This window comes from Sus scrofa, chromosome 15 (assembly GCF_054392235.1).
Source record: "Sus scrofa isolate SSC_HxYL_T2T_F1_AM1 chromosome 15, Sscrofa_HxYL_maternal_Yorkshire_Landrace_v2.0, whole genome shotgun sequence".
NCBI lineage: Eukaryota > Metazoa > Chordata > Mammalia > Artiodactyla > Suidae > Sus > Sus scrofa.
Genome location: NC_139397.1, coordinates 48,463,149 through 48,480,596, shown reverse-complemented (window position 1 = coordinate 48,480,596; position 17,448 = coordinate 48,463,149). Strand labels below are relative to the sequence as shown.

At 40.8% G+C, this 17,448-nt stretch overlaps 1 protein-coding gene across 2 annotated transcripts in view; it reads left to right on the top strand.

The window, feature by feature from the left end:
- The window catches only part of CSMD1 (CUB and Sushi multiple domains 1), a 1,878,204-nt gene that overhangs the window by 1,775,358 nt on the left and 85,398 nt on the right, over window positions 1-17,448 (top strand). For both annotated transcript variants that reach the window (XM_084999785.1, XM_021075826.2), the window contains exon 50: window positions 15,686-15,871. In XM_084999785.1, coding sequence (XP_084855911.1) covers window positions 15,686-15,871 — 186 coding nt within the window. The remainder of the gene's footprint in view (window positions 1-15,685; window positions 15,872-17,448) is intronic.

Below are 17,448 nucleotides of genomic sequence, written 5' to 3'. Positions count from 1 at the left end.
GTAAACATTTTCTAACTACACTAGGTAGTTGGTTTTTCTTTTTTTAAAAAATTGTTCAGTAGTTCCCCGGTGGCTCAGTGGGTTAAGGATCTGGTATTGTCACTGCAGCAGCCTGGGTCACTGTTGTGGCATTGGTTCGATCCCTGGCCCAGGAACTTCTCCATGCCATGGGTGCAACCGAAAAAAATTTTGGTACAAAATAATATTTTGAAATGCTTACTAAATATGCAACCCCTGCTGTTTAATAAATGAGGGAAGCAGAAACCTGAGGATGGGGGTCAGGTCCTTTTGCCCTTACCCAGGCGCTGGTCATGTGACCATAAATGCATTGCCCCAGGACCCAACAGAACACCTGGTAGGGCAGCATTTGGTAAATATTATGAATGAAAAAAAAAAAATCATAAGCTAAGTACTTTCTAATATATGTATTTGAGAATGATTTTCTTTTTCCATTGAAAATGATTTATCTTGTGCTTGAATCTGCTTTGTTCTCTCATTTTCATTGACTTTTTGCTGGTGGCCTCTTAGACTCAGAATTTTGGGAGAAAAGTAGTCACCTGATGGGCAGAGGATCCTAACTCCCTAAAACTGGTTCCTGTCAACTTGAAACAGAATTTTTGGTCTCTAGCTCTCAAAGTTGGAGAAGGTTCAAGAAATCACTTAGAATACATCTTTACAACTTACATGAGTGCTACTTATTGCTGTTGTTAGGCCTGGCAGCAGACGTGTGGGGCCCCTTTTCCTAACTTAGCGGGACCCTGTGGTTCACCAGTGGCAGAGCCACACCGCAGCTCCTGGCTGACTGCCCTCCCTTCTGCAGGACAGTGGGGTGGCAGGTGCTGAGCTGTATCAGGCCTGGGCAGGACCAGGCAAACAGGAGCCTTCACGGCCAATCACCTGTGAGCAAGAACAGGCAGCTGGGTATGCTTCCTCCTCTCAGAGAACCTCAGCCTGCCTCTCTCCTTGCCCTTTTAAATTACTTCTCTCAGAAAATCGGTATTGGTTTTTATTCTCCTCGATAAAGCCAGGCGTATCTTCTGCCCTTCAGGCTTCATTTCCCGCCTTCAAGCAAGAAACTGCCAAGCAGCTGTTTCCATTATCAATACACTAATCGTATTCATCTTGGAGGGAAGCCTAAATTAGAACTGAATTTTTCTGTATTATCGCAGAGATGCAGTTAAACTGGTGCCTCCCAGGGCTCCACTTTCAAGTTTCCCCTGTTAAAGAGACAGCAGTTCCCAGGCAGCTCTTTATCTCAAAGCCTCCACGCTCAGAGCCTTTTGTGAGCTGTAGCCCTGGCCTGGACCTGATGTGGTCTGGTGTTTGTGCTTTGCAGTCACAGGTGCCTACCCTCTGCTGATGTACAATGCGTTTGCTAATGGGTAGGGTGTGGACTGAGCAGAGCTGGTCGATGGGTGCGGGTGTTTGAGTGGTTCTGCTGTGAGTCAGGTCTGAGTTGGGTGTTTGTCTTCTCATCTCTAATCCTTACAGACACTAGTGGTCAAAGCTGACGTTACCCAGGAAATGCAACGACTAAACATCACAGGTGGGATTTGAACCCAAGTCTTTCAGATTCCAAAAGCTACATCATTTCCATTATACTATGCCTGTACATTATTCCTGTCTACTGCAAGGACTTATTCTGGGGGAAAAAAAAGGGCTTTCTTGAATTTTAAAAATAGCAACATTATCAAAATTTTGGAGGCTATATTTGGTGCTCTGGTATAAAATTTGAGGTATTTTGTAAATCTTAGAAATGCTTACCTATGGCCAAAAAATGCATAGGAAACCATGACTCATTTTGATTTTTTTCATTCGTGTTTATTTGCTTCTATGAAATGGTCAAGCTTCTAGATGGGATGATAATTGTGCAGTGTTTTCAGAAATTTAAATATGTTTTTAAAATCATTTTAAATAACAAGTCATATGGTTTGATATATACAAAATATGTATATAGATGGATGCATATATAAGTTATAGCCTTTATTGCAGCTATATTCTAATTTATTAGGTTATGAATCCACATAGTTCATAAAGCCAAAATCTGCCAAATCGCTAGGCATGTTGTAAACTGAGGTCTCTCCTGTTTGCTCCTGATCTTCTTATGGGATTTTGTTGCATAGAGCATAGAGGTTTCACAGTCAGAATCTTCAGTTTAGACAAGGATCTCCCCAATCCCAGGATTTTCTGGTGTCGTGACCCTGGACAGGCAACAGGATTCACTGAGGTTTAGCTTCCTCTGTAAACAAGGATAAGAATAGACCCTCCACCCAGCTTGCCTGAAGGAATAAATGGAACACTTGACAGAAAAGATTTACCCTTGAGCCAGGTACTATCAGGCATCCATTAAAAAAAGGAGCCTTCCTGGATAGAAACACATTTGCATTGGTGAGTATCTCCCCCGGAAGTACTTGTTGACAAGCTTTCAAGCAGAGATTTTACAAAGGTCTGGTTAACCTCAGTAATATTTAAGAAACAAAGCTGGGAATAGCTTTCGCTTGTTTCTCAAACTGAGACACCAGGAAACATTTTCTGTAAAGGGCCAGGTAGTCCATACTTTAGTCTTCATGAGTCATCGACGTTCACTGTTACATATTCTTCATTTAAAGGTGTTTCACAATCCTTTCAAAATGTAAAAGGCAATTTTAGCTGGCAAGCTGTAACAGAAACTAGCCGCAGGCCTGTTCTGCTGTGCGGGACCACAGTCTACTGACCTCTGACCTAAATATGTGCCAGGATCAGACCATAACGCAAGTGAAATTCAGCCAATATCAGTTATTTCCTATAGTTTGCAAATTATATCTCAAACATATCATGGAAGATGTATAATTTTCCTCTATCCTGTACTAAAATCCAGCACATTTATTTACCACATTAGATAATGCATTTTCTCTGTCCATGCTTGGTGTGCCCTGGGGATCAGAAAGCTCCGTGTTTTCCATCAGTGTCTGGAAGGTGGTTAATAATCAAAGCAGTAGTGGGTGGAGAGGTACAGGAAGGGTGATTTTGTATAATAGCAGTAGTGATATGAAGCCCTTGACCTAGAGTATACCAAATCATCATTTTTTTTTTTTTCTAACAGAATCCAGATTCCTATCCATAAAAGTAGCTGGTAGAGGAGACCCCACTGTGGTGGAGCAGGTTAATGATGCGACCTTGTCTCTGTGGCAACTGGGGTCACTGCAGAGGTTCAGGTTCGATTCCTGGTCCATCGTAATGGGTTAAGGATCTGGCATTGCCACATGTGAGGCCAAAAAGAAGAAAAAAACAAGAAAGAGTAGCTAGTAGAGCTGAACTGTGTGTAGCGCAGTAAGGAAATCCCTACAGGAAGGGATCACCTTTTAATGCCTAATTAGAGGAAGGAGCCTGATGCGGAGTTCTCTCTGACATGGAGTTCTCACGTTTCAAAGGAGCCTGGGGAGGGCCACTTGTTTCCCTGCTCCTCTGGGGCCTCAGTGGGGAAGAGGAGGACCATCCGTCAGCCAGGCCAGGGAGGGAAGAGTCAACACAGGACCTTCAGGCCAGCATGTGTGACTTGAAGTGAAGCTTCTGTCAGTGACAAGTGAAGAGCGGGGAAGATGTGAGGTTTAAGGCATAGGTGGAATCTTTCATCCAAGAGCCACGGTGGTGGTAAGCTCTTCTTGGGAGGTGGGCAATTTGGAAAGCCAGGCCCTGGCAAGGAGGACATGAGCCAGGCAAGTGACAAGGGGGTAGAGTGGCTGTGCAGTGGGGCAGAGATGAGGTGCAGGGGACCCAAGCCACTGACTTTGGAAAATTCAAGTACAGATGGCTGAGACATCCAAGGCAAGTCAACAGCCTCGAAAAAGGGCCAGTAAGTGCTGGGACGTCACAGGGCAGCACCTAGGAGGGTGTCAGAGGGACCTTCAAGGGAGAAGTTGTGATGGGCTCCGAGCTTGGAAGGCAAGGGCAGGGTGTTCTCATCGACATAAACACACCCGAGAAGGCAGATGTGCCCTTTGGCATGGCGTGTCCCCTGCCTGCAGTATGCTTGATCAGTGTGCAGGACTGTTACCCAACCTTTCCATTGCTTCCCATCAACTCCCTGAGCTCATCTGCCTCTGGAGGACTGGGGTGCCCTCCCCTGGGTCCCATAGCACCCCCTTGGGCCACACTTACACTTCCTTCTGTCCTGTGTGTCTGCCATCTTCTCCAGGACCAGCGGTCTTCCACCCTGCAAGTTCACAAGAACCCTCTGGAGGATTACTGAATGAGTAGACCCCTAACTAATCCCCTACCCCCAAGCTCTTTCAGCAGGTCCCAAGGAGCTAGAATCTGCAGTTTGCCAAGAACCCCAGGTACACTTGGGGCAGGTGCCTGCAGAGCATGTGTTAAAAAAAATCCCCATTCTTCAAGAGGGAGATTTTGTCTAATTTGTGAATCCCAGCATCTGACCTGGTGCCTGGACCATACTTGTCAACAATTTGACCTTATGAATATGGCTGCACTCTCTCATCAACTGCCTTCCTCAACAACATTTCTAACATAAATGGTGTCAAAGAAAGATGGCTTGAAATTAGGCCAGCGGAGATGCCAACTTCAGCTTTCAAATGCAATAGCACTAGTGTTACAGAAATAGTCTCCAGAAATCAGAACGGGCCTGTGCACAGGGCACAGACCTGGAGAGCCCTGAGATTAAGTGTGTGACCCCAGGCACTATAAAATTCAGGGGTGTCTGACTGCTCCATGGTTTATGGGCTGAACTGTGCCTCCCTCAAAAAGCTCTGTTGAAGTCCTAATCCCTAGGACCCCAGAAGGTGACTGTATGTGGATGAAGGGCCTTTACAGAGGTTACCAGGTTAAAGAGGTCATTAAGGTGGACCCCCCTCCAAAGTAACAGCTGTGGTGGTAAGAGGAAGAAACTGGGACCCGGAAGGCAAAAGGCATACAGACATGGGGTGAAGACCATCACCAAGCTAAGGACAGAGGGCTGGAACAATCTTCTCAAGCCCCTTTGAAGGACCCCCCTGCCAACACCTTGATCTCTAGCTTCTGGCCTTGAGAACATGAGACCACGATTTGCTGCTGTTCCAGGTCCCAGGTGTGGGCTCTGCTGTAGGCCCCTCTCTGCTCTGGAAGGTATCTCACCCCTTTCCCTCTCAGCACTGTGGGCCTCAGCCCCCAGCTCTGCAAGTTTCCCCAGGAACTGAGTCCTATCAAACCCACCCTCTATGCCCTTTTTTATAATCTTAAAAATAAGCAACAGAGCTGGTGCTCAGCTCAGCTTTCCAGCAGGTTGTGGTGAGGAATGGGATTCTGTGCATTGAAGCTGCACAGGCTTTTGCTACAAGTACAAGTAAAAGGTCAGATTTCTGGCATCCCTTCTCTGCCACATCTGCCTTTCTGATCCCAGTCAAAACTAAGACACTGTTCCCATGAGATACAGACATGAAACATCTGAGGCTGTTTCAATAAGTTTGCAACTTAGGCTGAAAAAATCCTGGGCATGCATGCACATAAATACCCACTCCCAAGAACTGAATTTTCTAAAGCATTTTGACTGTGGCAAAGAAGGTTCAGTGACCACTTTCTAGTCCATGTTAATGTATTTTTCCTTAAAAGAACAAACTCTTGGCATATCCATTTATCCTGTGACTGTGTTTTCTAAAGTTGAGGCTTGTTCTTAGCTCTGCTTTTCAGACAGTTATAATTAACTGTCAAAATCTCTATTGTTGGTTTTATTGCAGGGTGTTTGTTTTGTGGATTAGTTTGATATAGTCTTTGGTTCCATATTCCTAGTTTGGTGAGATTAATAAAGGACATCATTAAATTTGACTCCACCATGTAAAACCTTGAAAACAAACCTTTTCACCCCTACTGTTTGGATTTGCACAGACATGGCCTCAAGAAAATTGATCTTAGTTGTGCAGACTTCAAATTGCAAAGGATTGATCTTAGACACACTGGAATTTTGACTCTGGGTGGTTCACTCCCTCTGCAAGTTTCCAGTGATTATTTTATTTTAACAATAATTGCTAAGAGCATGGGATATGGAATGCTTCGTCTTGAGAATAGTGTGCTAGGCCTATTTTTTGTTAATCAGTGAAGCATACATGAGCACTTCATTTTTCAAAATAGTGACTTCCACATGTCATGTGAAGGAAATCAAAAACTATCAACTAAAGGGACACCAGGAAACCCCTGCCTTGGTCATAGCATACACAATTTCTTTCTTTCTTTCTTTCTTTCTTTCTTTCTTTCTTTCTTTCTTTCTTTCTTAGGGCTGCACTCATGGCATAAGAACATTCCCAGGCTAGGGGTCGAATCGGAACTACAGCTGCTGGCCTACGCCACAGCCACAGCAATGCCTGATCCGAGCCACGTCTATGACCTACACCACAGCTCATATTAATGCCAGATCCTTAACCTGCTGAGCAAGGCCAGGGATCAAACCTGCGTCCTCATGGATGCTAGTCAGATTTGTTTCCATTGAGTCACTATGGAAACTCCCTGGTATACACAATTTTGAGTTAGATGTTGCCTCTGTAATCAGGCATGTTTGACAATCAAATTATAAATACGTGAAATAACATAGTTGCAGCGAGCTCCATGGAGTAGATTTAGGATGGACTGTCTGACATCATCTGCATTTGTCCCTGAAGTGTCCTTGACACATGATGGTCAATGTACACATTCATTCTCCAGAAAGATGTATCTACTCAGATGGGGAATGGGCATTCCATCCTGTTATTGTTGTTTTTAATTTTTAATTTGAATTATTGAAAAGTAATACCATTTCAGGTTGAAGATTACTGTTGTGCACATGGGTTGAGCTTTTATTTTTAGAAATTTATGTTAGAAATATATTTTACTGATCTTTAAGTAGGATACTAAATACATACATATATATGTTTATCCTAATGAACCAGCACTGTTTATCATCAGTGGGACTTGAAATGGGACAGGCCGAGCTGTCATTTCCATGACCTCAACAGTGAGGATTTCCTGGAGTTCCTGTCATGGCTCAGTGGGAATGAACCTGACTAATATCCATGAGGATGTGGGTTTGATCCCTGGCCTCACTCAATGGGTCGGGAATCCAGCGTTGCTGTGAGCTGTGGTGTAGGTCGAAGACGCAGCTCAGATCCCAAGTTGCTATGGCTGTGGGGTAGGCCAGCAGCTACAGCTCCGATTTGACCCCTAGCCTGGGTACTTACATATGCCTCAGGTGCAGCCCTAAAAAGACAAAAAAAAAAAAAAAAAAAAAAAAAAAAGCAAAAACCAAAAAAACAGTGAGGATTTCTTGTTGTGAGTCTTGAAACTCCTGAAGAGTCCATAAGGGTCTTACAGTTTTCTATAAAAAGAAAGTAAGCATTATAGTGGGCGGCAAAGTGAGAGACTTTTGAAGTTCATGGAGTTGGAAAGAAAAGAACAAATTAGTTAAAGAGATTTTCACATTTTTAAGAAAAGGCAAAAAGAGGCGCACACCAGAGGGAGTGAATCAGGAAGACACACGTAGCAGGTTTGGATCTTGAGGCCGGAGATTTTGCAAATTGTAAAAAAATGGAGAAATTAGTGACAGAAGGTCATGAGACTTTCTTTCTGGATGTATACAGGGGAAAATGGAAGTCGCAACATATTTTATGTTATTTATTACAGTGAAATTGCCTCATTTTCTTAGTTCTGTCTTCATTCTTAACAACTTTTTATAGTTGCAACATGTGTGTTATTTCTTTTAATTTTCTGTGGTGTTAATTTTTTTTTTCTCAGTAAAATGCAGCCAAAATTTCAGTCAGCAGTTTTGAGAAGTTATTAGACCCTAAAGTTCATTTTGTAAAAACACATTTAATGGTCCACCTTTTCCACTTAGTAACCTGATCTTCTCTCTGGCTCCCTGTCTCTCCAAAGCCCACGATGTGTCCATTGGCATTGTGCTCAGTCTGCCTCTTCCTTGGGCCTCGCGGCCAGCAACCATGTTCCAGGGCTTTTCCTGTTCTTATGTTGCAGGCAGCAAGGCTGAGCTGAGACAGGTTAAGTAACTGTCCCTGCTCAGAGCCAGCGTATGTGATGGTTTGATGGGTTTACAGAGCAGAGCCCTGTCCACCACCCAGTTAGATAACATAGACCTTGAGATTCGGGCCCTGGAACATTGGTGACAACCAAGTCCCCGCAGGATGATCCATCTCTGAGAGACAGTGACCAGAGGCAGCTGAGTCAGGGCTAGTATGTCACACACATAAATGTCCCCTACTTTCCTCCAGCTTCTGTCCCCAGGCTCTTGCTTTTTACTGAATGAAACTTTGATATTCCTAAGAAACACATTCTTTTTTGTTTTAACACTTGCCCCGTGCCTTCCTACGACTTCCTGGACTCGCCAAAGCAGAGGGGTGGGATTCAGCCACTGTTTACAGCCTTGCTTAGGCAGCGGGTTTGCCCCCAAGTATACATTTAAGTGGCCGCGTTGGCTGGGTCAGAGCCCGGGCTCAGCATCAGTCCTTCCACAGCCTGCTGGTCTCTTCCTTTCCATAGCTCTTCTGTTCTTTTCAGATGATCAAATGTTTGTTTGGTTTGGTGTTTCTCCTTCCTTTGGTGATGACATGCTAAAGAAGTTTAGAACAGCTAAAGGTGCTTCTCGGCTGAGTCCTGTTTTCCTGCATTTTCTGTTTCAGAACCGCCTGTGTGTTTGCATTGCCCACCTGTTTGTGTTAATGTCTGAACATATGAGCCATTCCTTCCCTCTGTCTGCCTGCATTTTCAGAAGCACTCTCCTTTAGCCCTCCAGACAAATGGGAGGCTGTTTCTCATGCTGGTAAATGCTCTTTTTAAAGTGTCTGACATCACATCTGTCCCCATAAAATAAAAACAGTGTGACTTGCGAAGTCCTGCTGGCCTAGAGGTGATTCCAGCCCTTTACCTTCTCTCTGACTATTATTTCCTGCCTCAGCCTCAGCCCAGTATTAACAGTGTGTTGGATGCTGGTTCAGCATCACCTAAGATGTTGCTTAGCGTTTGGGAAATTAGAGAAGACAATGGAAATAAAAAGCAGGGGGAAGGAAGGTCCAGTGATGCTCAAATTCCACGTGGCCTTTGTATTTTCAGAATCGTATTTTGAAAATGTCTTTCTAGCCTATTTATTTGCCCATCTATTTATTGATGTTGATTGGGCATTGGAAATGGAAAGATGTAAATACCCTGAGTATAGCAGATGACATCTTGGGGACAATACAGGACAGTAGCTGAGATGCCTCCTTGGCCTCAGATACCCTGAGATAGGCCCCCAGACATAGCTGTTTACTAGTTGTAAGAATTTGGGCAAATTGCATGACATTTCTAGTGCTTATTTTCCCTACGGTTCTCCAGAGAAGTAAAACCAATAGGATGTATGTAGCCATAACATATTCAGTGCCACTTTTACTGCAGGTGCTTACTAGACCTATGATGAAAATGTCACCTTGTGTCTGCTTGAGTGCTTCATGGAATGCCTGCATCTTAAAGATGTCAGCCAAATAAAAACTCAGTTTTACTCATGGGATCTAAAATGGCAGAACTGGACCCTTGTACAAAATTAAACACTGTTAACTGCTATGCAAACATTTACCTATGGTTTTAAAATGTTTGTTGTCCAAAGTAATTTTATGTTGACATTTAAGAATAAATAATGGCATCTGGGAGTCAGAAAACATGCTTGCTGCTGTAGCATGCTTGGCTAACACCACACACATTCAGCACATTCAGAACGTTGTAAGAAGGAGCTAGGCTTCCCCTGCACGTCCACCAGCCATCCTCATGCTGTGATGGTTTAGAGAACACGCTGTACCAGGCAGAGGGAGGAAGTGGATGATAGGAAGACACATATGCTTCCCTTGTGATGAGGAGACTTGGGGTAGAGTTAGGAGCATTTCGAGGCAAGACTGTGGAGACAACCTACTTGAGCTTCTTCATCTTACATATGAAAATACTTTAATAATTAATACTAAAATATTAATATAATGTTAAAATATTGGCTGAACTTAAAAGCAAGAATTCATGGCTGCAGGAACCATTGGTATCAGTATTCACACTGACTCAGGATTTGCATCAGCAGGGAGCCTTGTACTATAACACAGATGCTACCTCAGGCTCTTAGGGGATCTTCTTCATGTGTAATAGAAGTGTGACTCTGGCCAGTTATGCTGAACACCTACCATGTTCAGGAAATATTGACACTAAGTGAGTAATTCACTCTATTTCATATCAACTGTGTAACTGAGGTCCTGCTCAAAATGGGAAAAAACAAAAATTTTGTGCCTGTATACCTGAGGAATATTTTCCACTATTTATGTTAGAATTAAATTATTGTCAGTAAATTCTTATTTTAGAAAAAAGAATCACTAATGATTGAACAAAAAACTATCAACTATCTCCTTTTCCTTCCCTCCTTCCTGTTCCTGCTTTGTATTTATTTCTGTGCATGTTGGATTGGAAACGATATGAACCAATATGTCAAGTGACCTGAAATCTATTTCCATCTTTTCCAAAATTAACAAAAGGAGTTTCCAGTTAAATTCCAATTAAAAATCATATTAGGAGTTCCTGTCATGGCTCAGTGGTTAACAAACCCAAGTAGTATCCATGAGGACACAGGTTCAATCCCTGGCCTTGCTCAGTGGGTTAAGGATCCAGTGTTGCTGTGAGCTGTGGTGTAGGTTGCAGACATGGCTCAGATCTCACATTGCTGTGGCTGTGGTGTCGGCAGGCAGCTACAGCTCTGGTTTGACCCCTAGCCTGGGAACCTCCACATGCCACGGGTTCGGCCCTAAAAAACAAAGAAAAAAAAATTAATAAAATATAACCCTACAAATTTCACAAGATCTATCAATTTTATCATGAGAAAGTTAATTCTGTTTTCTAAGTATCAATGTAATCAATTTTCTTCCTAAGTCATAGTAAATCCTTTTTTTTCTCCTTTTGGGTACTTTCCAAAAGGCAATATCAATAATGTTTTTCTTGGACGTAATTAAATAGAATCATAGGATTCTAAACTTGGAAAGTACTCCCAAAACTCTCTACCCCAATGATCTTTGGTTGTAGATAGTGTATTGGTTGTGATACATTTATTAGGATTTGAATTTGGTTCCATTGCTTATTAACTGTGTGAATTTAAGAAAATGACTTAAGTTCTTTGATTCATACTTTCCTTTTCCTAATTGGAGACCCAAGAAAATTAACTGAGAAAATGCATGTAGATTTTGTTAGACACAATACCAAACACATCATTTCATAGACATGATTATGAGAAAAATAGTCAATTTTTGCATTATGTAATTTGCATCACATAGGGCTAGATTTATGCATCTCAGTTTACCCAAATCAAAGGGACTGGAAAATGATAGCATGTGGAATGGAATCAGTGTGCTTGAAATCAATAATTTGGAAGATTTCCATTTCCCTTAGTGTTGTCTCATTAGAAACCATTCCAAAGTCTGGGTTAATTTTAATTTAAATGCATAGAAGATGGCATTTCTTAAAAACAACAAAAATTTCAGATGGAGTTCCAGACCATACATTTAGATTTATAATTTTTTCATCACAATAATACAGTCTATTAAAGTATTAAAAATTAAAATATATTATTAAAGTTTATCAGCTTAAGGTGAAATATTTCCTTTGTTGTTCAAATTGTGAACTAAATAAATTAAAATTTACATAGAACAAATCTAAGTAAATACTGAAATTAAGTATCATGATAATTCTCAAAAAACTTTAAATTGCTACCTTTTATGATATAATTTTATCTCATTTCCTCAAAAAAAAAATAACATACTTATGGAGTACTGTGATGTTTAAGATAGTGGAATGGGTGAAAATATTTATAACATGCTCTACCCTGTAAGGATTTTCTTGCCATTAGGAATATGGGTACCTATTACAGGTAAGATGTGTATATGTAAATGGAGAAGATGGTAAATTTTGGCTATTCCAAAACATGGTGCCCAATTCTAAAATTCTTCACTGTGACAGACATCACCAATCTATCATAGAACCCTTTCTTGTTCATTCTCAGAATCATTCCTAAAAGGATGTTCTGACTTTGACTTCTATGAACATGGAGTCAATATATTTTTCTCTATTCCACCTCCTAAGTACAACCAACATCCCTAGACATTATATAGAATACATACATGAAAACTTTGAAAGATGGAGAGAAGGTGGTAGAATGGCTTGGGCACCTCAGAACCCAAAGCTTGACTCTGTGGAAATTCAGTAGGCAGCTGGTGATAACAGGGTGAATTGAGTAGATGTCAAGACCTGAGAGCCACAAGCCTAAGGCAATAGTCCATGCCAGGAACCAATGAGCTTTCTCGAGGGGAAACAAAAAACAAACACAAAAATCATCGCAAAGTGAGTGGTGAGATGTTGAAGCTTGAGCGGCAACAAAAAGAAGGAGCCATTGCAAGTGACAGAACAAGTGTTTGAAAGAAGAAAGCAGCAGAGCACTTGCAGAGACAGGAAAAATTGCTCTTTGTATGGCCTTAAATATGAAATGATAAAAGTCCCATGTGGATTTCATACTATTAAAGGAGTTTGCAACACTGGAAATTGGAGCATCTCTTCCACTTATTGAAACCACAATGTTACATCTCTCATGAGACATGTAAGAGAAATAAGCCAGCTTCCTTCTAGTTTACTCTTTACTTTTTAACAAATAGATTACAGACAGATAATCCTTGAAATTTATGTTTATTTACAAAAGAACTAAGTACATAAGTGTGTGTGTAGACACATGCATGTAAAAGTAGTATTTTGTCATTTATTAAGTGCCTGCATTGTGTTAATACAGTGCTGATGGTTTTGTACCCATTATTTCACACAGTTTTCACAATTACTGAGTATTGTTAATCTGAGTGCAGTGAGACTACAGTCATTAAGTAACTCAAGTCACAGAGCTGGCAAGCACCAGAGGCAAGAACTGTTTCTGAGTCTGACTTTAAAGCCTGTGCTCTTAAACAGAAGAGACATTTCATTTGAGTATGTGATCATGGGTCTGGGTTACAGGGCAATATAATGCTATGTTAGTACAATAAAAAATAAGACAAACAAAGACACAAGAAATTTTACTCCCTTTAGCTACACCAAAAGGAAGAGAATTCTCCAGCTTTTGAAAATTACATACATTTAACTAACTGATGTTTAAAAAGCGGTCTCTGGGATATGTGTCACGTGGTTACCATGCAAAATTTCTGAAATGAATGAATAGGTGAATGAATAGTAGATTTTAGCAGAGAACTGCCTTCATCCCATAAGGCTGAATGTATGAGGCTATGAGAATTGTCCCATCTATTCTTCATTGAATCAGAAGTGTAAGAATTCCATTTTTAATAGAGTGTCAACCTCTATTTTGGGCTCTGCCAGATAGCCTGATGTTAAGACACTCCAGGGTCTAAAACCTACAGCTCACAGACAAAAAAAGATCCCCAGTTTTTGATCAGACAACATGAAGTGGGTCTTTGTAAGCCCTTGGAATCAGGGTTCACTTCTGAAATAAGCTTCCAGATTTAAGAGGAGTAGTTACAAGACTTTTCTGTTTTGACCTCTGGGGTATGAATCCATGTGTGTTTGTAGAATGTCGTCTTCCCCATTTAACCTGCCAGGGAAATACCATTTCATTCGATGTTCACCCCAAATGAGAATTATAAAGAAGCAGGACCCCGGACACACTTCAGTGAGTTCAGAGAAATGAAGGTTTGTGAGAATGAATAGATGATTATTTGAGAGAAATCTTAGAGAAAATGGTGAGGAAACAAGATACTGGCAGTACTCTGAGATCTCGATCCTCAGGGACATTTACTACATTCAGTAAATTAAGTTGAACATTTTGCAGAATACTTAGCATCCTTCCCATAGATATATTGTCTTGACAAAACAATGGCTTTGGAACGCCAAAGGTTATAATTTAATTATTTTCAATACATCATTGAAAATGGTGAAGTTTGTGTCTATGTTTTTTGTTTTCCATCAGCTACAAATTTTTCTTATATATTTTTTTAGATGGTTGAAATAGCTGGTGATAAATTTAAGCAAAAGAGAAATTTTAGAGCTTGGATTTTCCAGAAGTTTGATTTTTTTTTTTTTTGTCTTTTTCTCTTTCTAGGGCCACACCCTCAGCATATGGAGGTTCCCAGGCTAGGGGTCCAATCAGAGCTGTAGCCACTGGCCTACGCCACAGTCACAGCAACTCCAGATCCCAGCCGCATCTGTGACCTACACCACAGCTCACGACAACTCCAGATCCTTAACCCACTGAGCAAGGCCGGGGATCGATTCCGCAACTTCATGGTTCCTAGTCGGATTTGTTCCCGCTGCTCCATGATGGAACCTTCCAGAACTTTGATTTTTGTCAGCATTTGTATTTTCTTCATTCCTCTGATAATTTCCCGTTGTGTTTATTGAAGATTTTGATAAGGAAAAAATAGCAAAGACAAAATTAAAAACTCACACTAAACTACAGGTGGGCTAGTCTCTTATAGAGCAGAAGGTGGTCTCATTCAGAAACCAGATCTGTTCTCTGGTCCCAGGTTTTAAACAAAGTCACTGTGCTAACCCAGACACGTCTTTTTATCTTTCTGACCCTCTTCCTTTCCTATAATATTGAAAGTTTATAGTAAACTCTTTTGACCGGTCCTTCCAGCTTTCATACTAGGTGTGTATTCTCATTGCAGTCTGTACAGGAAACATTTTAAATGATCTAAATTTAAAATCCATAGCATTTTAGATTTTGGTTAGTAAAAGAGGACCTTAATTAATTTTTTGCAGAGTTTTCCTTTGCCAAGTGCCCCTGAATTAGGTGTATATTGTTGGGAATTACTCTCATCACTTCACTTTTATGCTTTCTTTTTCTTGTATTATAGTCATTTAATTTGAGATTTATTGTCATTCTCATCATAGATAAGTCTGGATCGAAGCTAGTAAATTTGAGAAGAAAGTGCTTATGTTGAATTCTCCCTCCATCTTACTCCTTTTTAAATATTACTTCCTCTTTTGCACCGCTTTCCTGCCTGCCCCTCACACAAAAGCTGACCTGTGCACCCCCACAGGACTGAGGATCCTCTTCAAAGAGACTCACCTTAATCTCTCCAGTATCTTAGTTATGCAGACCCTTCTTTCTAACAAATAATTTATAAACTAATGCATTTTATGGGCTATGGATGCATAAGTGCTCTTAGCTAAAGGTCTTACTTGCTTTTTAACAGAATTTTCTGGCACTTTAAGGAAAATGAGTTGTTGATGAGTTTGGGGTAAGATGTTAGCTGGGGGAAGTTTTGCTACCTGAGGTGGGCAATTTCTTACTGATTCCTATGCAGTCTCAAAACCAAGAAGTCAACCTGGTGGTAAGTTTGTGATGGTAAAAATACTATTCTATGCATTCTTTCCTGTGTTAAACGAAGTAGAATGCATGACAGCATGGCCATCTAATACAGTACGTCTGTGTGGTTAAACCGTGACAGCAGTCAGACATAGCTTCCGGAATAACAGATTTAAAGATACTGTTTTCTAACCAGGTTTCCATTGTTTCGCATTAACTCTTAAGATTCTTAAAAATATGAAAATAGGTATATTTATTTCATACATTAGAAGTCCAACTATCTAACTGTTTTTATAGATCTTTGAGATGAAAAACAGAAGAGGAAAAGAAGGAAATGCCCTGGAGTCTTGTGAGAGTAACACTGGACTGTTTCATTTCTTTCAGCTGTGTCCTGTGGCATCCCAGAGTCCCCAGGAAATGGCTCGTTTACTGGTAATGAGTTCTCTTTGGGCAGTAAAGTGACATATGAATGTAACGAGGGCTTTAAGCTGGAAGCTGGTCAACAAGCCACAGTCGTGTGTCAAGAAGATGGATTGTGGAGTAACAGAGGGAGGCCCCCCATGTGTAAACGTAAGTGTTCTGACACCTGGCCATCTTTGCAGATTTAAGGGGGAGGCAGAACACCCTGGCGAGAACTCCAGGCTCCAGAGTGCGAGATCCGCTCCCACAGCGACTCTTGTCTTGTGGCAAGATTACCACCCATTTGTTTGTTCCAAATTGAGCCACTCAACCTTTTAACATGGAGCTCTGCACTCTTGAGGGTTGATCATGTGGAACCTTGTTGGTTCCATCAATACCCAGACCATGTAATTTATATAGCAATCCTGACAGTGCTGCCATTTTCAACTTGATGTGTAGTCAAGAGGATATCAAGATGTTAAACACTCTACACAAAATATTAAAATGTAATTCAACCCAGGCTTTCTCTGCATCTCTTGTCTCACTGTAAGTCCCATGAGGTTCAAGGCAGTGCCTGGTCTATTGTACATCATGCACTCTGCACAATGCCTTGATGCTCGATAAATAAGTTGCAGATTTGTCAAGTCAGGTAAGTTTTCTGGAAAGCTATTTATAGTATGTAATAGTATGTCCCAAAGTGTTCATTCTAAAACTCTAGTCTTAAAAAATAATAAATCCATAACACAAAGCCAAAGAGAACAAAAATTCACACACACATACATGTCCTCACATACAATCTATACCAAGATTTTCACTGCAGCTATATAAAATGAGTATGAGTCTAAATTGGAAATAATCTAACACCTTGTTTCTAAAAATTGAAAACTACATAGTATTTGTACATATGCAGTATTTTTCCTCTTAAGATATTTGCACAATAGAGCTCATGGTCTTTAATTATAAAATTAATTTCTTGATATTTTGCATATATAAATGTTTACAAAAATAATCAACTTCCCTCCATAGTTTTTATTTTCCTTGCTGTCATTTTAACCTATTTTTTTTCTTTTTGAAAATAATTATTGCATTTCCTGAGAGTCAGTAAGACACTGTTGAGATAACCCCCACCCTCAACTCTTGAAACCACTGATCTTTTTACTCTTTACATAATTTTGCCTTTTCCAGAATTTCATAGAGTTGGAATCACATAGTAGCCATTTCAGATTGGCTTCTTTCACTTAATAACATGCATTTAAGGTTTTGTCAGTCTTTTCATGGCTTAATAGTTCATTTCTTTTTGGCTGAATAATAATATCCCACTGTCTGGATGCACCACAGTTTATTTATTTACCTACTGAATGACATCTTGGTTGTGTCTAAGTTTTGGCAGTTATGAATACAGCTGCTGTAAACATCTGTGTGCGGATGACATGTTTGGGGTAAACATCAAGGAGCATGGTTGCTGGATCATAGGATAAGAGTATGTTTAGTTTTATAAGAAACCACCACACTGTCCAAGGTGGCGGCACTGTTCTGCATTCCCGTCAGCAGTGATGAGAGTTCCTGTTGCTCCACATCTTCACCAGCGTTTGGTGATGTCACTGTCTGGGTTTGGGCTGTTCTAATACTTGTGTGGTGTTTTTTCTTGCTTTAATTTGCACCTCTCTGATGACATGTGCTGTGGAGTATCTTTTCATGTGCTTATTTGCCATCTGCCCCCCCCTTCTTCGGTGAAGTTTCTCCTTAGA